The sequence below is a fragment of the Penicillium cosmopolitanum genome, assembly GCF_028827165.1.
Source record: "Penicillium cosmopolitanum strain IBT 29677 chromosome Unknown utg000013l:1.0-859999.0:1.0-860633.0, whole genome shotgun sequence".
NCBI classification, from domain to species: domain Eukaryota; kingdom Fungi; phylum Ascomycota; class Eurotiomycetes; order Eurotiales; family Aspergillaceae; genus Penicillium; species Penicillium cosmopolitanum.
The window spans coordinates 769,014-791,981 of record NW_026622683.1 but is presented as its reverse complement, the minus strand read 5'-3'; the positions used below and the strand labels follow the sequence as shown (position 1 = coordinate 791,981).

The 22,968-nt window shown below is 46.2% G+C and overlaps 11 protein-coding genes across 11 annotated transcripts; 5 read left to right on the top strand and 6 right to left on the bottom strand.

Moving 5' to 3' along the window:
* Window positions 1-659: 659 nt before the first annotated feature.
* On the bottom strand, window positions 660-2,190 carry N7509_014254 (translation initiation factor eIF2B subunit beta; the record flags this gene model as incomplete). The annotated part of the gene is made up of 4 exons (XM_056638891.1): window positions 660-732; window positions 798-1,623; window positions 1,707-1,996; window positions 2,093-2,190. 4 exons carry the CDS (start codon window positions 2,188-2,190, stop codon window positions 660-662), a joined length of 1,287 nt encoding a protein of 428 aa, XP_056480880.1.
* A 663-nt stretch (window positions 2,191-2,853) lies between these two features.
* nemA (Nem1-Spo7 phosphatase catalytic subunit NEM1) lies at window positions 2,854-4,485 on the top strand (the record flags this gene model as incomplete). Its single annotated transcript, XM_056638890.1, has 2 exons — window positions 2,854-4,273; window positions 4,343-4,485. 2 exons carry the CDS (start codon window positions 2,854-2,856, stop codon window positions 4,483-4,485), a joined length of 1,563 nt encoding a protein of 520 aa, XP_056480879.1.
* A 959-nt stretch (window positions 4,486-5,444) lies between these two features.
* On the bottom strand, window positions 5,445-6,200 carry N7509_014252 (N-terminal protein methyltransferase; the record flags this gene model as incomplete). Its single annotated transcript, XM_056638889.1, has 1 exon — window positions 5,445-6,200. The coding sequence occupies one exon, from the start codon at window positions 6,198-6,200 to the stop codon at window positions 5,445-5,447; it is 756 nt and encodes a 251-aa protein (XP_056480878.1).
* Window positions 6,201-7,913: 1,713 nt separating this feature from the next.
* Window positions 7,914-8,762, top strand: N7509_014251 (alpha/beta fold hydrolase; the record flags this gene model as incomplete). Its single annotated transcript, XM_056638888.1, has 1 exon — window positions 7,914-8,762. The coding sequence occupies one exon, from the start codon at window positions 7,914-7,916 to the stop codon at window positions 8,760-8,762; it is 849 nt and encodes a 282-aa protein (XP_056480877.1).
* Window positions 8,763-9,270: 508 nt separating this feature from the next.
* N7509_014250 (FAD-dependent oxidoreductase) lies at window positions 9,271-11,921 on the top strand (the record flags this gene model as incomplete). The annotated part of the gene is given in 6 exon segments (XM_056638887.1): window positions 9,271-9,572; window positions 9,648-9,919; window positions 9,982-10,343; window positions 10,398-11,140; window positions 11,190-11,700; window positions 11,712-11,921. 6 exon segments carry the CDS (start codon window positions 9,271-9,273, stop codon window positions 11,919-11,921), a joined length of 2,400 nt encoding a protein of 799 aa, XP_056480876.1.
* An 87-nt stretch (window positions 11,922-12,008) lies between these two features.
* Window positions 12,009-13,444, bottom strand: N7509_014249 (bZIP transcription factor; the record flags this gene model as incomplete). The annotated part of the gene is made up of 3 exons (XM_056638886.1): window positions 12,009-12,133; window positions 12,185-13,253; window positions 13,355-13,444. 3 exons carry the CDS (start codon window positions 13,442-13,444, stop codon window positions 12,009-12,011), a joined length of 1,284 nt encoding a protein of 427 aa, XP_056480875.1.
* Window positions 13,445-13,792: 348 nt separating this feature from the next.
* N7509_014248 (uncharacterized protein) lies at window positions 13,793-15,100 on the top strand (the record flags this gene model as incomplete). Its single annotated transcript, XM_056638885.1, has 1 exon — window positions 13,793-15,100. One exon carries the CDS (start codon window positions 13,793-13,795, stop codon window positions 15,098-15,100), a length of 1,308 nt encoding a protein of 435 aa, XP_056480874.1.
* A 377-nt stretch (window positions 15,101-15,477) lies between these two features.
* On the bottom strand, window positions 15,478-16,301 carry N7509_014247 (sulfotransferase family protein; the record flags this gene model as incomplete). Its single annotated transcript, XM_056638884.1, has 2 exons — window positions 15,478-16,196; window positions 16,250-16,301. The coding sequence occupies 2 exons, from the start codon at window positions 16,299-16,301 to the stop codon at window positions 15,478-15,480; spliced, it is 771 nt and encodes a 256-aa protein (XP_056480873.1).
* Window positions 16,302-16,715: 414 nt separating this feature from the next.
* N7509_014246 (uncharacterized protein) lies at window positions 16,716-17,592 on the top strand (the record flags this gene model as incomplete). The annotated part of the gene is made up of 3 exons (XM_056638883.1): window positions 16,716-16,830; window positions 16,874-17,390; window positions 17,415-17,592. 3 exons carry the CDS (start codon window positions 16,716-16,718, stop codon window positions 17,590-17,592), a joined length of 810 nt encoding a protein of 269 aa, XP_056480872.1.
* Window positions 17,593-17,943: 351 nt separating this feature from the next.
* N7509_014245 (uncharacterized protein) lies at window positions 17,944-19,020 on the bottom strand (the record flags this gene model as incomplete). The annotated part of the gene is made up of 4 exons (XM_056638882.1): window positions 17,944-18,300; window positions 18,353-18,437; window positions 18,493-18,610; window positions 18,684-19,020. The coding sequence occupies 4 exons, from the start codon at window positions 19,018-19,020 to the stop codon at window positions 17,944-17,946; spliced, it is 897 nt and encodes a 298-aa protein (XP_056480871.1).
* Window positions 19,021-20,653: 1,633 nt separating this feature from the next.
* On the bottom strand, window positions 20,654-22,288 carry N7509_014244 (uncharacterized protein; the record flags this gene model as incomplete). Its single annotated transcript, XM_056638881.1, has 1 exon — window positions 20,654-22,288. One exon carries the CDS (start codon window positions 22,286-22,288, stop codon window positions 20,654-20,656), a length of 1,635 nt encoding a protein of 544 aa, XP_056480870.1.
* Between the last annotated feature and the right edge of the window lie 680 nt (window positions 22,289-22,968).

Genomic DNA, 22,968 nt, shown 5'->3' with positions numbered 1-22,968 from the left:
CAATTGCGACCTCGGGAAATTCATGATTTGTGGAGACTGGCAGTGGTTTTTCGGATCGAAGTCAACCTTTAGATATCTAAATTTTCTACCACTTCATCATGCCCAGGTGCCCATAGTAAACAGCTTGTTGTCACATCCATGGATTATCCTATTTACTTGGATCATTTAGTAGATTTATTGAAATATCAATATCAGGAATCAATTCGTCCGAGTTTAAGGTTTGACTTATACGTTCCTTCCATTTGATATATATTTTTATTGCGGGTTGACTCCCATCACGCCGCCAAAAATCAAACTTGTCTAGGATGGCAATAATACCTTAAATACCGTTGATATAAGCATAGGATTTTAATAGAAATACATTATTTCCATATTAATACTATTTAGTATTTAGTTAAATATCCTATACTGATACCTTGGGCGGATGATTGGTTCCGAGGCTGCCAGCTCATAAAACGGTAGATTTCTGCTCTTACTTTAGGGATCCAGGGCGACTATTTGCATACAAGTACTGACCTCTAGTAAATTTAATTTATGACTAAGTATAAATGGTGGAAATTTTTAAATGCAAATTTAAAATGCAGCTCATAAGAAGCTCATATTCTTTCGTTAACCCTGGTCACTTTTTGTCTCTATACTACGTAACTATTCATAACCGCTCAGAAACTGATATCCTCCTTCCGGTAATGATCAGAGACAATCCTGTAGAGATATGATGGGGCATGGCCACCGCTGCGAAGAAGTTAGAAATGCTTGCGATAAAATTATACAGCAGTAAAGGGTAAAGGGATACGCACAGATTGGTAATGTAAAGATCCACCAACTCCGCAGGAACATAATCGTAGAGCGGGTTCTGAACATCAATTTGTTCGACAAGATCGCCATCCTCGTAGGGAAGAACCTTACTAGCATCACCGTATTCGATGAGAGAGTCGAAGTCGAACGGATACACGGGACTCAATTTGTAGACACCGCTCACCACCACGACGGGGGTTTGGTGGACCTTTGCAGCGCGCGCAATAACACGGGTACCGGCGGCCGCGACGAGACCGCCGTTAGCGAGGACGGAGTGCGTTCCCAGAATGACCTTGTTGACTCGGGACATCAGGGCGAAGACGGCAGAGTCTGGGATCAGGATGACCGTGATGCCGTGGGCGATGAGGGGTTTCTGGAAGGATTCGAAGCTCAGAAGTTCGTCGTCGTCGCGGCGGTTACCGCTGACGGTGGCGTGTGTGACCTCGTGGTTGTTGGGGTATGACTCTGCGTGGATGACGGTGAACTTGCGCTTGGTTGCGGCTCGGAGGAGGAATTTTTGCACCGTTGTGGAGGATGTGTGGGTTAGGATGATCTCGTTGGAGTGGATGTGCTCGAGGGCGTAGTTTGAGATCTGCTCGTCGACTTGGCCGAGCTCGTCGATGATCTCATTGATACCCTCCAGCACCTCGGCGCGGAGATCCTTTGTGAAGTTATTGTGTCCACCCGGAGATTGGGAGCCAGGTGTGCTGGGCAGGGAGGCTTCTGGTTCGGGGTGAGAAAGAAGACTGAACATGGATGTCAGTGGAGGACGAGTGGAGCGTTCTGCGCCTAAGGGGAGAGAATCGCGATCCAAGGGCAATGATGCATCTATTCGGGTTGGGTTAGTGGGCTGAGTCTTCAAGAGTATGTTTACAGCGAATGCGAATATCTCGGATTTGTTGCACACTCACCATCGAAAGCCCGAGGGGTTTGAGGCTGACTCTCCGATTCACTGAGAGCGAATTCGGCCTCGCGATCGTCCTCTGCTTCGTCGCGAATGAGACCGAGGACTCGTCGCACAATATTCCCCACCACCATCTCGCGCGGCTGCGCGGCCATGAGGCGGCGGCCCACACTCTGCACTCGCTCGATGAGCTTAGATGACTCGGATGTCCGACATAGCGAGACCACACTGCGGAGTAGGTAGGCGGTTGCGGTAGCGGATGCTCGTGAATGGCAGATTTGGCGGCGTTTTAGGAGTCTGGCGTTGAGTTGAGTCATTAGTGGGGGGGGATTATAGCATAGCGCACAGCGCATATCGCACAGCGCAAAGCACATTGGCGAGCATAAGACGTACGAGATGAGATTCTCGATTGAAGTATCAATAGGATTGGACTTGAGAGATTTGAGAAAAGACGACAGGCCTGGTGTCAGGGCCAACGAGGTGGACGGCATGTGGGATGGTTGTAGAGGAGCTGAAGAAGATGTTAGTGGGAGGTGGGATATAGGATAAAGGATATAGTGAACATGGACATGAGCACTGAGATTAACATACTATTCCTCTTGATCGTCTTTAAGATCTGCCCAACCTTGTCCAGTGTAGTGTAAAGAGTATTGCAGCAAGTCCAAGTGGGCAACAGCAAAAAGAAGGTCAAGTTGATTTTCTGCCGCTCGACTTTGTCCGCTTCCCCACACTTGCGAACCTCTCCTCTTCTCTTCCTCTCCTCATCTTTGTCTCCCTCCTCATTTCCTTTCCTTTCTTTCTTTTAGACCAGCATCGAATTTCTTACTACCCTTTGTTTCTTTGATTACTTTTGGGTTCTACTGCATTTCCGCCCCTCCGCGGTAGATATCGGACTGGGCGTCGCGGAAGTAGTTCCGAGGCTCGGGTGACTGGCGCATCGAGGTTGGTCCCAACGCTCACCTTGCTCACCTTGCACTAGCTTCCTCCTTGCCCATGTCTCTTCTCCTATCCTTCCCTTCCCCTTGAGAACCCCACGAACGACCTTTGACGAACTTCATCTTGGCCCATGGCCTACCTGATGTGGTGACGACTTCGCTCACGGATCACCTTTTATTAGATCTCCTTGTCTTTCTCCCCGTGGGCCTCGTTGGAAGATGAACTCGCTGAATATCCTTTCCTCGCGAGTCATCGGCCAGTCTTCCAGCTCACCGCGGCCGCGATCACAATCCCAGGGCGAGAAAAGGCGCGAGACCTTGCCTGGCGACTTCGCAAAGCATCGATCTTACAGTAGCGACAACTTCCGGTCCAGTGTTGCTTTTGACAAGAGTTACGACGGTGTCGCATCAGCCGATGACCGAGATGACGACGAAGATAACCACCACTCATATGACGAGAAATCGACTTTACTCCACGGAATTCAAAAGGATGGAACTCTGGTAACTAAAAGTACCTGGCGACTTTTCACCCACCGAATCTTCGATGCGATCACGGAAACGATACACTTCATTTTATCTACGCTAGCGGCACCAGGCATCTACTTAGCCCAATGCTTCCAAAACGATGACGGGCACTATTCGCTTTTAGCTCCAGTGAGGAAAATTTGGCGCCACCCTTCTGCCGACCCCAGGATCCGGTCGGATAAAGGGGCCTCTCCTCGGGTAGAAGGTCGGCGACGCAGTGGCTCCACCCGCAAGTTGAAACCGCAAACATCACGAGATTCCATCATATCGACGACCTCAGAATCAGATGCAGATAAACGGAATATCAAAGGCACTCCAAACCCGAAACCTCGACATAGCAGAAACTCCAGCAGGACCCCGAGCGTCGACATTGAACCTTTCCCCGATACCAACCCAGATGATAATACTCCGCGTCGGTCGATCCGTATTAAGCTACATAACGAGGAAGTTTCCAAACGACAGAGGCAGCGCCGGACTCAGAGTACGGACCTTGGTCATCCAATGCCTGAGGGTGTGACTCGCGTTCAGGGCGCCGATAGCTTGAAATCCCCCACCTCTTCCTCTGTTCATCGCATAACCAAATACCCGCATTCCTCCCCCGATCCGCCGCGACCTCTCCTCCCCCCGCGGCTACCTTCATATACCGCTGCCCCGCGCAATGCCCGACTCCCACAGAAAACGCTGGTCTTGGATCTCGACGAGACGCTCATCCACTCGCTCGCCAAAGGCGGCCGTATGTCTAGTGGCCATATGGTCGAGGTCAAGCTATCCATGCCCATGACCACCGCCTTGACACCGGGTGGGCCGCAGGCCACTCTGGGTCCTCAACATCCTATTTTGTACTATGTTCATAAGCGGCCGCATTGCGATGAGTTCTTGCGCAAGGTCTCCAAGTGGTACAAACTGGTCATTTTCACTGCCAGTGTCCAGGAATATGCCGACCCCGTGATCGACTGGCTCGAGCAGGAGCGCAAGTACTTCCAGGCCCGCTATTACCGACAGCATTGTACGTTCCGCCAGGGTGCGTATATCAAGGACCTCAGCTCTGTTGAGCCCGACCTGAGCAAGGTCATGATCTTGGACAACAGCCCGATGAGCTATATTTTCCACGAAGGTATGGATCTGCAATCACATTCGCATGCTTTTCGTCACTCATCCACTAACGCCTCTCTTCTATTCTGAGATAATGCTGTTCCGATCGAGGGCTGGATCAACGATCCAACGGATAACGGTCTGCTGCACCTAATTCCTACGTTCGAGGCACTGCAATATGTCACCGATGTCCGGGCATTGCTGGCATTGCGCCGCGGCGAAGGCGAAGCATGAGCATGGGCATAAAGCATGGCTTGTTTCTCCACATTTTTTTGTAACTATGGAGTGGCTTGTAGGTGTAAAGGGAGTTTTTGTTAACTGCTTTGTGTTTTTCCCCCACCTTTTTCTGCTCTTTTTAGAAGCGAAGTGTTCATTTCTTGCAAGTGGAAAACCAAGAAAAACAATTGGTTCATGGTGGACATAGGGAACGATGAATGAGATGAGGCTACACTACCCCCCCCTCCCCTCCCCTCTAAACAACAGTTTATTCATAATACATTCTTGTCTTGATTATCGGAGAATGAGAATCGGAATGGAACGAACGTACATATACTGCGTCTAATATAAGTACTATTTTGTGTTTGTTTGGTGTGGCCTAAAAGGTACAGACTGTGATGTAGTTCAATAGACCTGTAGACACACGGTGCTATTTTTGATAGAAATGGAAGAGGCCTGCATTCTCGAACAATATTTCTGCTCAACATAGAGCTGATCTTGAAACTTTTACTGATGCTGAACGGCTTTTATCATGCTCAATAAATTTGGCTAGGGAAGCGATTCGAACAATTTTGATATTAATCCATTATACTCTGTTTGATATAGAAGAGCAGATCTTGTCGCACTGCAATGTTCGATTCCAAGGTTGCTCCGAGTCGTTGGGGATGAGTTGAAAGGTAAGGTTGTAATTATATTTCCCATATATCTTTCGAGAGATCGAAGTATTGCCAGAAACCGGGGGGGAGGTCTGGTGGCAATAGTGTTTCTTTTGATAGCTGCCACTTTGTTTTGTTGCGGTTGCTAGTATGGGTAATTCTTTCAAAAGATTTCGCCCAGGTATGAATCAACGGCAGTTGATATAAATGACAAGTCCGTTGTAGCAATCCATATTTTGCACTTGGTCATGAGTGAATACTCGAATATCTGAATGGACAATCATTCCCTCATTCAGAATATCAAAAAAGTTATACTCATCTTCAAGACTTTGGTCGCAGCGCATAAGACTTAACCGGAAGCAATTTAAACTGCTTCGGAAAACCCGTCTGAATCTCCGACTTGATAACATCCATCCCCGCCGCCTCAAAGATCTGCCTGAACTTCTCATCGGTCCGAGTAACACTACTATCCTCCTCATCAAACATATCCAGCCCCCGAGGATCAGTCGACAAATTCTCCTTCAAAACCACCAATCCACTCTCAGCAAGCGAGGTCCGACATCGCGCAATATAATCAATCAATTGCGCATCCGTTAAATGGCCCACACACCACTGGGTCCAAATGAGGTCGTATTTCTTTTCAAGTTTTTCCGGATACCAATTCTCAAGACCAACGGTGTATATATCTCCAACAACACCGTCAGTCTTGAGCTGACTATTTGCCAAAACGTCCGTGAATTTCTTGACCGGTTCTACCGCATCGACAACTTCACAGACATGGGATAGAAAGCCCTCTGTGACGCGACCCACGCCCGCACCACAATCTGCCCCGAGTGCGAATTTACCGCTCGTGGGCAGACCGGGTAGTAATCGACGGACTTTTGTAAGGAAGGACTTTGATCCTTGGAGTTCAATTCGTGTATACCATGGATATGTACCGAGCATGCCTAGCATGTTACTGTTGGTACTTGGTAAACTGCTCCAGTACTTGATAGAGGCTTCATGGTTGATTTTGGAGTCGGCGGGGATGGATTCGGTCCCGGGTGCTTGGACTGGATTGTCTGGTTTTGATGACATAGTATATAATTTGATCTTTTTTTGAAGAGTTGGGATTTCAGGGTGAGTTAAAGACAGTTAAAGATGCGAAATTTTTGGTGGATGCAATTGCCCCACGTGATGAGGGGAACTGCAAGCTTATCGTGCTTATCATCCAAGCACTTTTTAGTGGCGGGGATAGGGTCAATCCAAATCAACAATCTTCTTTGATATCATTAACAAGTTTATGCAGGTGTGAAAAAGAAATTCCCAGTGCACCGGTGACCGATACAATTCACCAACTCGAAGATGAGACGTTTAACTCGAAAATTCTCTCAGCTCTTCAAACGTAGAGAGGATGAGTCACCAGAAACCAAACAGGTAAGCAACCAGTGCAAATGGCCTTGACAATGTTAACGTTATTCAAATTAATGAAATTCATCGTTAGACCGAAAAAAAAAGCCGAATTTGACGAAACTGGATTAAAATTGCTGTATAATGGATCCAATGCTAAAGTGGAGTAGGGCGACCATTTCAAGAGATCTAGACATTTCCCTAATGCCAACTGACCTGATTTGACAGTATCGTCGCAGTCCATGGATTGAACGGACACCGTGAGAAATCATGGACAGCTTCGAATGGAGTGAATTGGCTTCAGAGTCTTTTACCATCGGATCTGCCCAACTCAAGAATCTACACTTGGGGCTACGATACGCAGACCACGAATGTCGGACCTCAAGTACCGGTCTTCCAAACAATTTCCGAAAGATTAGTTGAGGAGCTATATAAAGTGAGGGGATTAGACGAAGTATGTTCACAAAACTCGATTAAGGGAGAGGTGGTGCAGGCTAAATCCCAGCGACAGACACATTCGCGCCCTATGATATTCATTGCCCATAGCCAAGGCGGCACTGTAGTCAAAGGTGTATGTAAACCTTCTACAAGCATGCTGAAGATCTGAAGAGTTAAATTTGTGTTGATATCTATTACTAGGCAATACTATATTCGGCGTCGAAAGAGTCAACCGATGCAAGGTCCTCGGCGACAAATCTTCGCAGTATAAGCCTTTCGACACGTGGGACTATTTTCATGGGAACACCTGAATTAGATTCCAGACTTGATGGCTTGAAGAAGTTTATTAGTCTCCTTGAGAAATCACCGCAACAGCAAAACGCGGACTTCGAAGAAGCACGCTGGATGCTGTCCGTGCTTGAAAGATATTCCTTGATTGCAAATGAGTTTAGAACTTGTTTCGCATATGAATGTGCTCAGCCTCAAGATTCTTCTGATAGAGAAACTCTGGTAAGATATTCCAAGAATTACCCAGAGACAAGATTGCATTCCTTATTGTCGCTAACCTCTGGTACTGTGGGATAGCCTTCGTTCCAACGACTCTCGCCACACATATTGATCAATAGTAGCCACGGCGGCATGATCAAATATGAGTCATCGTACGATGATGCATATGTGAAGATTAAAACGATGTTGCTTGATATGGTTCAGAGTGGTCCACTATAAATGAGTTTAATCGGGATCAGTATTGGTATAACTATGGCGGGGCCCCACACCTAACCCCTCATGCTTTGAAATCAACCTCGTATTTTCGTAGATTCATACTTGAATGTCTGATATGACGTAGAATTAAACCAAATAAATAGAGCTTAGCCAAATAATTCAAGACAGACATATAAATCAATGCCCCCTTACAAACTCCAGAGTCAGCCGATAAAAATTGTCTGATCGGAAACCTTGAAAATGGAACCCCTTGCTACTCAGAATACTCTCATCAACGGGAATCGCATCGCCTATGGCATATTCGGGGATGGCGAACTAGTTGTTTTACTTCATGGCACACCCTTCTCTTCACTCGTCTGGCGTGACATTGTCCCCAATCTAGTGAAAGCCGGCTACAAAGTCCACCTCTTTGATCTCCTCGGATACGGACTATCCGAGCGTCCCTGGAATCAATCAATTGACACATCTCCAACAGCCCAAGTTCCAATATTCGAGGGTCTTCTTTCTTTCTGGAATATAGAAAAGACCCATATCGTGGCACACGATTTTGGCGGCGCCATTGCTCAGCGCTTTGGTATTCGTTCGCCGGAGCGTGTTAAGTCTTTGACACTTATCGACACGGTCTCTTTTGACAGTTATCCGTCCCCGAGAACGAAGCAATTGATGGAGAATGGTCTTGAGAAGATGATAACCGCTTCAGATGGGGACCATCGGGCCCATTTTAGAGAATGGATTTTGTCGGGTGTATATGAGAAAAAGAAGTTCGAGAATGAGGGCACTTTGGACACTTTTCTTGAATATATTTCCGGCCCCATCGGACAAGGTAGTTATTTCCAGCATCAAATTCGACACTATGATCCCAAGCATACGATGGAGATCGTTGATCAACTTCCGACTCTGGGTCAATTGCCAGTTCACCTGATTTGGGGCAAGGATGATGCTTGGCAGGTTGTTGATTGGGCGTATAAATTGAACAAGACGATTCCTGGATCGAAGCTTGATATTGTGGATGGTGCGGGGCATTTCTCGCAGCATGATAAGCCGGAAGAAATCTCTGGACTTATTATTGATTTTTTGAGGCAGAATTAATTTGTCGTGCTCCGGCATACTTCTGCAATTCATTTTCTCCCGCTCAGAAAGTATATACTAGTAGGCCGAGAGGTGTATAAGTTGAATGTCGAACAATGGTAAAATATGGCTTACCAAATGTGCCTCTCTATATTAATTCGTGAATTGTTTTTCAGCCTCGAACTTTCTCGATTGGGAGTCTCGGTTGATTGCGATCAGCCGCGGCCGTAGCGTAGGCGTAGACCCACAGCCAAAAGTTCACCCGAATCCACTCTTAACCGCAATATGATTGGCTTGATTATTGATCATGGAGGACTCGGGCCAATTTCGACGACGGTTTATGTGTGTGAATCCCGCAACTTGGCCAAGCTGAGGAAGCCTGCCGGGGAAAATGTGGAACCGCCATACAAATCAAGGGAGGCCACGGACTCAGCTGTGTGCTAATCCAAGTCTATAAATGCCTGTCTAGTTCTCATTCGGAGCATGTAGAGAAATCGGTTCAAAGATTTGGCCCCATTATTATTTCACCATGTCCCAAAAAGACATGAAGGTGATCATCGCGGGGGGAAGTATTGCTGGTCTGTCTCTGGCATTGATGCTGGAGAAGAACGGAATTGACTTTCTGGTATTGGAGGCCTATCGCGACATTGCGCCTCAGGCTGGAGCAAGCATTGGCCTTCTGCCAAATGGTCTGCGAATTCTTGATCAACTAGGGTGCTACGAACGAGTTCTCGCCGAATCTGAATACCCAGTCGAGAAGGTGACTTTTCGTGATTCGCGTGGAAAAATATTTTGGTCTTTTGAGGACTTCAATGAAAGGATCTCTGAAAGGTTTGTGATTCCATCCATATCCGTACCACTGCGAAGAATGAATGATATTTGAGGACTCTAGCTAATATTCCGAAGACATGGCTATCCATGCGTGTTTTTTGATCGGCGCATGTTGATTCAAATCTTGTATGACAAGATTCAACAAAAGGACAAGATCCTGACTTCTGAGAAAGTGGTTACTGTGAGAAACCACCCGACTCATGTGGCGGTTACTACCCAATCTGGAAAGGAATTCATGGGAACATTCGTTGTTGGGGCAGATGGTATCCATTCGGCTGTTCGCCAACAGATGTGGGAGACCGCGCAGAAGTTAGATCCAACATGGATCGATCCATCCGAGAAAGATGGTGCGAGACCCCTTTGTAACCACTGAGATATTGGAAGCTGACTTGGACAAAAGCCCTCCCAGCAACATACGCGTGCATCTTCGGTATATCGAAAGGAGGACCAGGCGTGGAGAAAGGAACATTGAACTCAGTTTTCAACGAGCATTTCTCTTACCTGGTTCCAAGCGGCCCGGGAGACAGGACTTATTGGTTCCTAGTCAGAAACATGGGTAAAACACTCCATGGCTCCGAGATTCCACGTTACACGAAAGAAGACGAGGAAAAGCTTGTCAAGGAACACTGGGACGACTATATCACCCCGACATTGCAATTCTCAGACTTGTACAAGCACAAGATAAGCTCTGTGTACACAGCTCTGCCAGAATACGTGTACAAGAAATGGTATTTTCAGAGAATTATGACCATTGGTGATGCAGCACACAAAGTATGTATTACGAGTTTCGGGCAGTTTGGACAGTCTCTAACCATAATGATTTAGTTCGAGCCATTGACCGGACAAGGAGGCAATAATGCAATTGAAACTTCAGCATCCTTGGCCAATCATTTGGTCGCGTCTCTGAAGAAAAACGATTCGGGAGACCTCTCAACAACAGAAATCACATCTATTTTTGAGACAACTCAGCGACAACGCGAGGACCGTACCTGGTCTCTCGTCAAACAGTCGCATGCCAGACAGCGTATGGAATGCATGGAGACTTCTGTTTTGAAATTCGTCGCTAGATACATCATACCGTATGTCCCAAAAAGCGTGCTGACAGATCGATGGGTCGACACATATGCTTCGGGTGTTTCCTTGAACATGCTTCCGGCACCTGAGAGGGACCATGCAATCCCTTTCTATGACGAGTTGCTCAGAGCCCCATCTGCTCGTGGACCATTTGGATATCTGTTGTACATTGTCTTTGCGGCCTTGGCAGTAGTTGCATTTCAACTACTGTTCGCAGCTGGCAAGGTAAATGGCACCTGGTCTCTGGTCCGCGAAGCAGTCATCAATCGCTCAATTGGCGACTTGAGTGGAAGCTTGCGTGAGTCTTACACAGGCGTGCAATCTATTGACAAAATCCTCACGACACTCGTGTCAATCTTCCTACCGGCAATTACTAGCTCTCACCGAGAGCAGCCATTGCAGCTTCTATATTTCTTGTCGTCGATGCTGCCACTCATTGCCATTTTTACTATCGAGGGATATCGACAGAAGAACAGGTGGTCCATGATAGCAAGGTAAGAAAGCTCCAAAATAGAACTTGAACTTTGCTAATTCCCCATACAGTCCCAGCATTTGGGGTATTTTGTACCAGCTACGCGGAATTGGGTTCATCGCACCACTGTACTTCGCTGCCAGCCATTTCGTTTCGCGGAAATCTATATTTCTCCTCGTACCCGGCCGAGAGGTACCTGCGGCCAAGTTCATTCTCCCAGCTCTCATACTTGGATTCATCGTGCCCACCATTCTGCTCTTCTTTCCATTCAAGGACACCGAGAGCCTGCAGGCCGTTATCGCGGCCTGGCAGCCTGCACCCGCACTAGTCTCTTGCTTCACATATGTCTTTGCAAAGCTCGCCAACGCTGCGGTGAAGAAATCAAATGGGTGTAATCCAAATTCGCCCGGAGATGACATGTTTCACTTGCGTGCTATTTATCAGACAACTGGAACCATCGCAGCCTGTATCCATCTCAGCGTTGTTATTGGCTGTTTCATTTCGAACGAAATTTCGTTGATGCAGATCTTTGTTCCCGGAGATTCGTTCGGGCGAGTTGAAACGTTGGCGGGCGGTGTTTTTGTTTCTTCCAGAATGACTTTCTTCTCGTGACAGCTGCTAGCTTCATATGGAGCTTGGTGAATATTGCTGATCTTCACAGAGCAGGACTGTCACGGGTTGATTGGAAGGCTGGACTCGGGTACTTGATGGCCGGCTTTGTGCTCATTGGTCCAGGTGCCAGCGCTGCAGCCTTGTGGTTCTGGCGTGAAGATGTGATGAGCCGGAGAAAGGCAATCAAATGATCGAGCGGGATAGGTCGGATTGACTTTTTATGAAAATTGACTTTCTTATCTTACAGTCGAAGTGACGATGGGGCTTTGAAAAAGGTTTCATATATTGATAGATGCGAGGTTAGTGTCTGGCATTTTCTGAGCACTATGGGAGACAAGAGCCTCGACATCGCGTCGACGAAACGCAGCGGCACATCCAATGCAAATGCAAAGACGACTGAGTTCTGTTTCGATGTCAATAGGGCGAATTTAGATATTAGAAATTTTGTATTTACCTGTAATGATAAAATTCTCATCGATGGTCAATATCGGCATTATAGATGAATTCCGGTCGAAGGAAATATATTCATTTCCCACGTTTTGCTCAAAGAAAGGCTGCAAGGGTCTCGAAGACATCGATTGTGTGTCAACCAGTTCAGTATTTGTCGGAAGCGACCGGTTAGATTGAAGCAAAATCCTCCGGCTTGATAGGAAGCCCTCAACGTCATGAACATCGAACCATTGCTCATCGGAAGGCAGTTCCATAATCCCATTTGTCGTTTGGAATGGAAGTAGATTCTGCAATCCAGATGCACCGATCGACATTTGCTTTGTGCGGGGAAAGTGTGTGCCTGCACCGCCGAGGCTGATGAACGGAAACTGAAAGTCCTCGACAGGGTTGCAAGGTGTTGCTGCTAGGACTCGTTGGAAGTAAGACGTGATTTGGGCCCTCGGGACCTTTTGCAGCATGAGACCGAATTCATGCCACATTTCTTGATCAGTGACAGCGTCGTTTGTTAGATAGCGATGGCCGCTTTCAGCACATGCTTGAAAGAGCTTTTGTGTGAAGTGGGTGGTTGCGTAGGGAATTGACTGGTCGTGGGGACTCAGTGTGGCTGTAGATATATCGAAAGAGGCGTTAATAGGTGCGCGCACAGCGCTCGGGATGAGTGGATGAGATCTCTGAAGAAATGATGTCCAGAACGGAGAATCGGATTGCTTCACGATGGAGGGTGGCGGATAAACTGTCTTCGCCAGATCCAGAGAAGGCTGAACGAGCAGATTCTGCATTCTTTCCCGGAAAATTGGCAATTGCGTAGGGCGATGAGGATTTTCTCTTAAAGAATGTGCTTCGGCTCGTTTGAGTTGAAGTGTGATCTCGTCTTCGAGCAGATCAACTGCCTTTGAAAGGTTTGATAACGGAAGATGTGAGTTCGCTTTGGCTTCATGGAACGAGTGCATGATCTGAGAGAGCTGGCCCATAACATCCTCCAGGTGTGCATTTCGTTCCTTGAGTGATTCAAGTAGGCTTTGTTGACGCGATCTATAGGCTCTTTGAGCATCGCGAATCTGCCTCCTTCGCTCCTGTGGATCCGGTGAGCGCCGAACGGAAAAGGGGGGAGAGGTGCGCCTACTGAGTCGACTGTTCCTGTAGAAGATTTACAAGGGCGACCTCTAGGTCTTACTGGGAGCCTATGAGGATTTGCAGTAGACATTGTCGATTTCAAGCCAGACAGAAGTATGTCTTTGGTAGAATTGAAGTTGCGAACGGGCATGATGAGTAGCAGAAGGCAGACTGCATAAAGTCTTGGCGCCCAGACCAGTACAAACGGACGACAAGGAAATTGATATTGATGCATCTCCCAGCCACGATCAATTATTCGAGAATTTCTAGGTTGATCTTCAATTGATAATACTTTTCCACTTTGATCTCTATATCAATCTTTCCAAATCCGCGAAATACTTACACTCCCACTATAATCCGCGAATCCTGAAACACTTGAGATGTACCCTCGCCATCCCAACTAAACCCAATCCAGAGCGGCCCCAAACAGCCTGAGTCTGACATTGCCCCGCCCCTTAACCTATCACATTCCACTTCTTTGATCTTCATTTATCACACAATGGATGGACTCGAGCGAATACCCACAGAGGTTCTTATCATAATCATCGAGCATGTAGATGATTTCTATGGACTCGATAGTCTGCTTCGGTGCTTACCCCGAGCTGCAATCATCTTCCAGACCCACAGTGTCAGGATAACAGAGAAGGTTCTTCATGCTTGTTCAATAACAAAACCTTTACCCAAGGTCGGCTACGGAGATAGCCATGTTCGTCTAGACACCAGCATGGACCGGGAATTCCCACCAAGTACGCCGAGCACTTTTAACTGTGACATATATCGATTCTTTCGAGAAATCGTCTATATCCGCACTCCTTCATTTCGCTCAAAGTTCCCGGAAATGAGTATTTCCACTATCATGTCTATTTCATCGGAAAGTTGTCTCAGTCTGCACTTCCGCGGGAGGAGTCAGTCCGAGGCATCTAGTGTGATGCGAGGAATGATCAAGCTCGCTGCCCAAATACAACGCTTAGCTTGTGCCTGCCTATGCCTGATGTTGGGTAACCTAGAGGATGCAACCAAAAGGGCTCCAGACATCCATGTTCGTCGTGCTCACGCTGCTTTTGGTCCGCCTTCTTGGATAGAAGAGCTCCGTGTATACAGGGCGATCTGGATCTTGCAAATATATTCAGAGATATACGCAGCTGTTCGTTCTACAGGATGGAACACCCAGTACAAATGGGCACTTGAAGGATACGCAAGTAAAAGGGGCCTTTCACGTGCGATGATCGAAGAAGTGAGAACCGTCCACGAAATTTTGAAAGAAGTCGTCATTTCGTCCCCTCCAGAGATCCCTGCAAGATTTCAAGACCGATTTTGGGACTATCTTCCATTTTTCTTAAGCCTCGAGCTAAAGGAAGATATCGATTTCCCTACATGGGCCCCACCGCCGATCCCCCCACTGGACGACGAGGTCGGTGACTCTTGGTATTTGAGTCCAAGATATCGGCATTTGACTACAGAGCGAATTGAAGATTTCGAGAAACTCCCAAGAGCAAGTTCCACCATTATAGGCTACACCTCCGATGGTGACTTAAATTCTTTCAAACAACTCGGTATCTACATTTGGGACCCTTGGCGATATTACTCTGCGGGATTGATGGAACCTCCAATTGAGAAAAGGTTGACTCCAGACGGAGACTACTCGACCTATTCTGATGAAGCAAGTGATCAGGAAGCGAGAAAAAGAACTTTGTTCTCGTTGATTGATTTGCAAGAAACGGCGATTCCCTCTTCTTCTCCGGATCCTTCTGGAGGTTCCACTAGGCGATGGAGGGAACGCTTTAACTTGGGTTCCGTTATAAGTTAGAATGCATCGGGTTGATTGAATGGAATATCGAGGTTTCCCTTCTTAAGCTTTTCTGCGCTCCAAACCTATCGGGTCATTTGAGCTTCAATTCAGAAATTAGATCACTTCTTTATTGGATTTCATCTTCAATGAAGTGGCATTTGTCAGGGCCGTCGGCATCACTTAATGTAAGGCTCTGAAACAATTATTTCAATATGGTCGCTATGACATGACTAAACATGGACTGTTGAGAACATTCCCAATATATTTGGGTAATCGCGATGCTGGAGCACGAGTATTTAGGTGTACAGCCCATCTCGTAAATTCGGTTGATATCTGATGGTAATCCGTAAATTTGGTGTAACCCTCGTCTCATAGGCACAAACAGTCCTGGCACATTAAGCGCACAGATAAAATGCCGCCGCACAGCTGACGCCGATGATAAAAAGATTGCGGACCGCTCGAATCATGCTTTTCTGGGTGAAGGCTGCAACAACATCCTTGACAGCATCGCCCTCGTTGACGTTTGGAAATGGAACCTGGGGTATTTCCATGCCGAGGAACGCACAAAGAGGTTTCCAACCATCTTCAAGGTTGAATAGCAGTAAGTTTTCCGGCGGAGTATGGGCTATAATTAGGGCATTATGCTTTCTATAGACCTCAAGAGCATTCTGTTCTACCTGGCTCTTTGTCGTGCCTTCGAAAAAGCCGTCCCTTGCGGCCAACAGGCGACTCCATAGGAAATGAAGTGGTCGCATTAGCTCGCGATCGAAGAGGGATATCGAAGCCGTGATGAGTGAGTTGTCAAAATATGTATCTATCACCGCTGATTTGAAGCTGCGAAGCCAGGCCTCCTCCTCCCGCTGAATGAGGACAACCTTTGCTTCTGGGTAGGCATCAATAAGCTCCTTCGCAAAACAAACAGCCGGCATATCAGTCACAGCGGTGTATCCTGCCAGGATATTGTTCCAGTAATTGCGATCAAGCGTCTCACCAAGACCCTTTGCCTTTGCATCCCAAGCAGCAAGCCATTGTCGACATTGATCGGGGTGGCTGTAGAGCTCATATGCATGATGAACTCTGTCGTGTCCAAGAATGCGAAGAGCCTCTTTCATCGCTGATAAATGATTTGAGAATGAGCGCAGATATGTTGCACTGAATTTGACTTACAAGCTGTTCCGGTCCTGGACATGCCCAAGGACAATACTTGCATGCCTTCCATGGTCGCGAAATTCTTCCCAAAACGCTCACTAGATATCGAATTTACCGGGAGCGGTGGTAGAAATAAATTGATGAGGATGGAAAGAAAGGGGATATCAGAGGCTGACAGGATATTGGGGGCCGAGAGTGGGGGCCCAAATAGGACTGGTGCTGGGGACTCGGACTTAGTGGGCATTATTGACGTGGCGCTTCCGGTGTCGACATGTTGTCTATCTTATGTAGAATTCTACTATTTAGTGATCCATTTTATTTTCGATATCAGGACCTTGAGTGCCTCTGGAGCTGTAAGATGTTCATTTTTGACTATACGGATAAAGAAACGTGGAACACAAACGTATCTCGAATGCATAATCATGTATCTCATCAATAATTAACTTAATCTCGCATTATAATCCAATGTCTTATTCAAAGATCCATGCTTTACGCAACATCAGACGTTCACGAATGTTTTGCGCTGGTTAAAAAGGCTCTCTACCACAAACCAGTTAAAAAAGTTGTTTTCATCCTCCATTACCAGGGTGGTATTGAGGGTGGAATGATCATGGATTCGCTTTTGTAACGAAGTTTCTCAAGAACTCCTGCAATACCTGGCCCCTGAGATATATACTACATTTGGATCTATAGCCAACCATTTCGACAATCCATATCGACAATTAATTTCGCATGACGAGAACTCTGGTTCAGCAGTTAATAGAATGCAGATAACGCCAGGTCACGACCGCGCAATTCGACACATAGAGCATTATGCCAACTCATACGACTTTGCGAGCCGATTTGGAGTGCTTAACTTTACAAAAAGAGCACTTCAGAACCACCTCGAGAACCATTTTATGGGTAAGGTATTCGTGAATCCAAGGTTAGGACATCAGTTGAATCAGCACTATCTTGATACAATATTTCCTCTTGATAAAACCAATAGTTTTACGAGAGACCCTCAAGAAGGCGACTTTATGGATTTGAATGCCGTTTTAAAGGGGTCTGGTCAGGACGGGATGAAGGAAGAATCTAGAGCATCACACCTCCTTTTCAAGAAGCTAGATTCGGGCCAGGAGGAGACAGACATTTTCAATTTTAGCCCCGTTTTGACATCGTGTGGGAATACAGACTAGGAAAGGGACACAGGCGTGAACAAGGGAGGTATTCAATCAAAGTTGAAAACTCGTGATCTTAGTAGATTATGGCAGTATCGCAACGGCGGTCGTGCCAAGTTGCCACGATTTTCGTTCCTTCCCTATGTCGCAACTATCTATCATACTTCAGTTGGCAAATACGAAAGCATGCAATACATTTAAATCAACATTCTTCATCATTATTAATGCTCGCAGAGCCTTTGAAGAGAGAAAATTTTGATTGCTGGAAATGGCTTCATGATTCCGACATCAAAGAAATACTCAATCCTTCAGCGGAAATACGCAGGATCTTCAAGTTTGGCATTATTGACGTAAAATATTATAAGCGGGATCTCTTTATATTATGCTAGCCCAAGATGGGATACATTGGATCCCAAGAATGCTATCAAGAGGGCTGCAATTAAATAGACACCTTCGGCTTACTGCCGGTCACTATGATTCATAAGTCATATATCTCGAATTTCAGGTATTTTCAGAGACCCAATAAAATGCTTTTCTTGGTCGTCACTTCGATCAATATCGCTTCCCTGTTTCCACAGTCACATCCTCTCGCACAATAATGCCATCATGAGTGGTTCCATTATGACCCACCAAAACTTCTTCGTCACTCTTATTGTCATTGCGGGTGATATATGACTCCGTCTGTCCCTCTTGTGTCATGCTGAACAAACTGTTGTCTTTCATCAGGTTTCGCATGCGGAAACGCGACGAATGATCCGAGCCAGGTTGCTGGTTATACCTACCATTTGAGCTTTCCGGTTTTGATCCATGAACTATGACACGATAGAGAGGCCGGACGGTAGGAATACCAACACAGATGAGGGTGACAGCTAACTCGACGGCCGACCAAACAATGAGTCCGATGGTGGCCTCTAATTAAAAGAAGGGAATATCATAATTAGCATGTTGGAATCAAGTTTACCACCCGTCGGAGTTCCATACCGGTGTAATTGCTACTGTTCATGCCCACAATATCAACTGATCGAATAATTCCGCAGGCACAGGCGCTGTGAATAAATATTAGTCAACATCTTCACAACTGGTAGCTCCCAGACAACGCACATAAAGCCTAGGCTCAAACTTATCGCAATAGACATTTTCTCCTTGAATTTCATGTTCAAATTCCAAATGAAAATCCATGGAAGAAGAGCAAGATAGAAGTCCACAACAGCACACCAAACTAGATAAAAATAACATTGTTTGTCAGCCAATATACCATAATATTTATTTATCAGCGGAATTGATCAACTTACTCCCAAGCGCAAGTGCGAAAGGCGTGACAGATAGCAAAGTGCGGCCTGGCACGCGCGGATCGTAGATAGCCTCAGCCGGGTAGCGTTGAAGCCAGAAAGTAATACTTGTCATTACCGAAATCGCGGCTAGTGTCACCATGCAGAACCAGATAGAAATTCGATGCCATTGCTTCACCACAATGCGAAGTAGGAAAAGGCCGAGTGAAATCTTCGCAATTGCCATTCCCAGCACAGCAAATGTCTGGCCGATCATCTCATAGTACACAGCTTTAACAGCCGAGTCGATCTGCAAGTTTGTTATGGGCTGACCAAATCCGTAGAGTGCTGATATCGTCATGAATATCGTGTATATCAACAGAAAAACCTATAAACAATTTCAGTACTATATCATCAGGCTACCTGTTATCGCATGTCACGATGAGAACTAGCATACCCAGGCCAAGTTAAAGACATGATCGTCTATCCCGACTGCTTTAACAACAAAGATTCTTGTATATAGTCTGAGGATAACCAAAATTAAAGAAAGGGATGTCATCAACCACATTACCGCAATGGAACGAGGTCCTTTGCCGCCCATCATTTTGGATTGTATCGCCAGGTGAAAGTCCTCAAAGAACTGGATTGAAAGGGAAAGGTCAGACTTTCTTGGAGTTGATGCCACAGAATCAATGCGCGACAAGTGGTTGCACCATCCAGATATAAGTACGTGACATTGTTGTTCTGATACTCTCCATTGAAGAAAAAATTGCAAGAGCTTGAATCACAGATTGTGATGGGTCGTCGACATAAGTACAAGCAAGGACATTAATGATGAAACAGGCAACGGCCACCAGAAGCAAATGATTGGTCCAAAACAAAAAAACACCAGGATCGGCCTTAACCCGCATGCAAACGTACTTATGTGAGGGCCAATTCATTGGTGTAGGAAATTGTGGCCTGAATTCGATGCCATTCATATCCGACTCCAGAGTGTCGTAACGGCTCACTTTGTGCTCAGATCAACTTCACCAACTAAGCTATGCTTAATTAAAGAGGTGGAAGAGTTTAATTTTGGGACACATCATTTTCAGGGTGAGGGACTCACGCTGGAATTTTGGTTTCTGAGGCGTAAATATGTAGCACAATGTTGTCGATCAATGTCTGTGCAGTCGACATATCAACTGTCAACAAAAGTCTCGTGGGCAACCCTCGTGTTCTCCCGGCTCGCTTGGTCACAATTTCCACTTCTTCTCGTTGGCTCGGGCGGCCCGCTGTCACATTGCTGGACTAATGCACGAGGAGGCTAGCGCCACCTACGGTACTTTGTCATTGGGATGCTAGGGCCATGATGAATCTAGGCCGTACAAAAAAAAAAGAAAAAGGCAGCCCCTGGGCACTGTTGCTAAATTAAAGTTTTACGCGGTACTTTGGACACATTTCAGGAATAATGTCGCTGAATTTGACGACACCAATAGGAAGCGGTACCGACACCTGCATTCTAGTGTAAGCGACTCCACCAGGAGAAGCTATAGTCAAGTTTATTGCATGTTTTCGAGGCTGTCAAGTTCCCCCGGAACCCCTCTCAACACATGGAGGCTCCGTGCTCAGAACTTGTGAAAAACTCTCACCACATAGCTAGGTTTAAATATCGAATGTCGTAAACACAGGTTGTTTGGGTACGCGTCTATGACGGTATCGCGACTGATATTCGAAAATTTAGCTTGACCCTCCTTTGCACCATTGTGATTTAAGTCGTACGAACCGGATCAGATAGGTCGAATCTGATAGCAATTTTTGTTTTTCATATCTATATCTGACATATCCTCCTGGTGAACAGACCTGTGGCCAATGTTTCATATGTAGCGGGGAAATTAGCCCTTATAGATACTAGTATAATTCTCCAATCTTTTTATTATTTTGCAAACTCCTAGCAAAGCCAACTTGAGCCAACTAATCCTTTTGTATTAATATTCCCTATTCGAAGGCCAACTTCAAAATTGAAACTGCAAATGACATACAACCTTGATCGGCTGTGGTAGCTTAATATAAACGTCTCCAATATGAACCCAGTCTTTTTGAGTGTCTTCGGATACTCGTCCGAGCAATTCATCAACGCAACTCGCAGTCACCTTATCGCTCCGTAAACGCATTGTCAAAGCGGAGAGACTCTTCTCAGGGAAGGATTGTAACTCCACCTGATCTTCAGGGCATCGATAAGTATCTGTCAAGAGAGCAACGCAGTCACCATCCGCGATTATAGCAATAATATTCACCTCTACCGCCTTTCCACGCATTGGAGTATATATTTCATCGATAGCCTTTGTATATTCCTCGTTGGGATAGTCCGTTGAAGAAATAAGCGTATAATGTGCGGGGAACCAGACATTTCTTTGGACCTTAAACTCCAGCCCCAACTCATAGAAATCAATGACTCCTTGAAGACGAGCTGTTTGCTCAGTGCCCAAGGTCAGGCTCACTGACTTTGGATATTTCCTGCGAATTGCCATGGGGGTCTCGATTTGGCTGGCATGAACGAAACCAACTTGCTTTTGGTCGAGAACATTGATAAACCCTTCCGCCCCGGACTTTCGTTTTAGCAAGATGGTCACGTAAAACGGCATGCCTGCCACGTTTCCAATTTGTGCTTTTCTGAGTTTGGATATGGGAGTGTCTCCATGGACGATGAAGGTGTTGGCATCATCGTCCTTGTAGGAAATCACAAATTGGTCGCTGGTCACAGTCACGCAAACGGAGAGATTCTGATCATTCAATGGTTTTCCATGGTAGAACCAGCGAATTGGTTCATTTTTTTGCTTTTTTGCCGCAGTTCCAGTCACGCCATTTCGAAGCAGTATAGTATCGTTCTTCCTACCGGTAACATCGGTTCCCCGCTTGTTTGAGAGTATCACGGAGAAGACAACACCGGGATGCAGATTACGCAGGTCTAGTACGGTTGACCAGGACTGTGGATCTTGAGGATCTTGAAGATAGAATGGCTGACTGACATACTTGTCTTCGGCTTGGAATTGAAGTGAATCAAGTGGAGTTTCGTCGTCGAGTCGAGTGAAAATGAATGGTTTGGCTGCAACTGAGGCAGCCCGAATAGTGGGTATAGTTGGAAGATAGGGAATGCGATTTTTGTGCTCCTGATAGGTTTTATGTACGGACTTTTTGATTTGATCGAGCGTGTCCATGGTGACAAATTCTGCTCTATCGGAGCCATAAGTTTGTGGAACTCGTTGTGTCACCAAAGCCTGCATAAGACTTGCAAAGAGACAGGATATTGTGTAGTCGTTTTCCCAGGTACCTCCCCTAGATTTACTGGATAGAATGTCAAAGCACATCGTGCTGTGGTTGTCGTTGTTGATGTTATTTCGATAGACATCGACATTGTATCGGAGAGTACGAGTAAAAAGGTGAAGTACAGGAGGGCAGTTCGGGTACTCCGAGGGGATGATGAGTTCGCCGATCAGAGGAAGATGCGACAGCGCACCATCATTCGGGAACATGACAAAATTCCATTTGGCTTTGTTTGCTGTCTCCTTCAAAACAGTTCTGAGAGAATGGAAATCAGCATTAACATCTTCGATCTCCTTGTGAACACGAAGCAGGTTGCGCATCGCCATTTTGGATAGTGGAGCCTTCACTAGCCTTGCCGGCGGAGCAACAAATGCGATGTTCTTAAAGTAATGGCCGCCGCAGTATTTCTTCGATGCTTGTCCGAGCCATAGCCAGCATTTTATAAACAATAAAGTAAGAATCTGACTCATACTCGGCTTATGGTGAACCGTGAGTCTATGGGCGGCGTCCCGAAACGGAATAGGCTGTTCCTGTTCGAATAAGGCGGCCACCCTTTTGAATCAAATTGCTATGAAAATTGTTTTTTTTTTTAAAAAAAGAGAAATCTCCGATGGTGTCACCAGAGATTGATTAGAGAATTTTTTGCTATCTTACCCAAGATAGGATTTCCTTGTAATCTTTGTGAAAGATTCGCTTTCCGCGAGCAGCAAAAGGTCAAAGTTTTCAAATGCAACGAACCCCGAGTATTGACGAGACACAAGGTGCCTGTCTATGGTTAGCGAATATTACTGACCACGGGTAGTCTTCAATCCAATATTTGTGAGAGAGTTGAATACAAAAGGCGAGCGCAGGCGGGGTTTTCCGGTGCGCCGAAATGAGCTTCCAAGGACAGGTTTTGGGATAGACAGGTATAAACTTTGGGATCGGTGATATGCCGTCGTAAAAAGAAGAAATAGCAGTCTCGAAATCGGAAATAGTCCCGTCGTTGTCTCCGCGTTGTTCATGT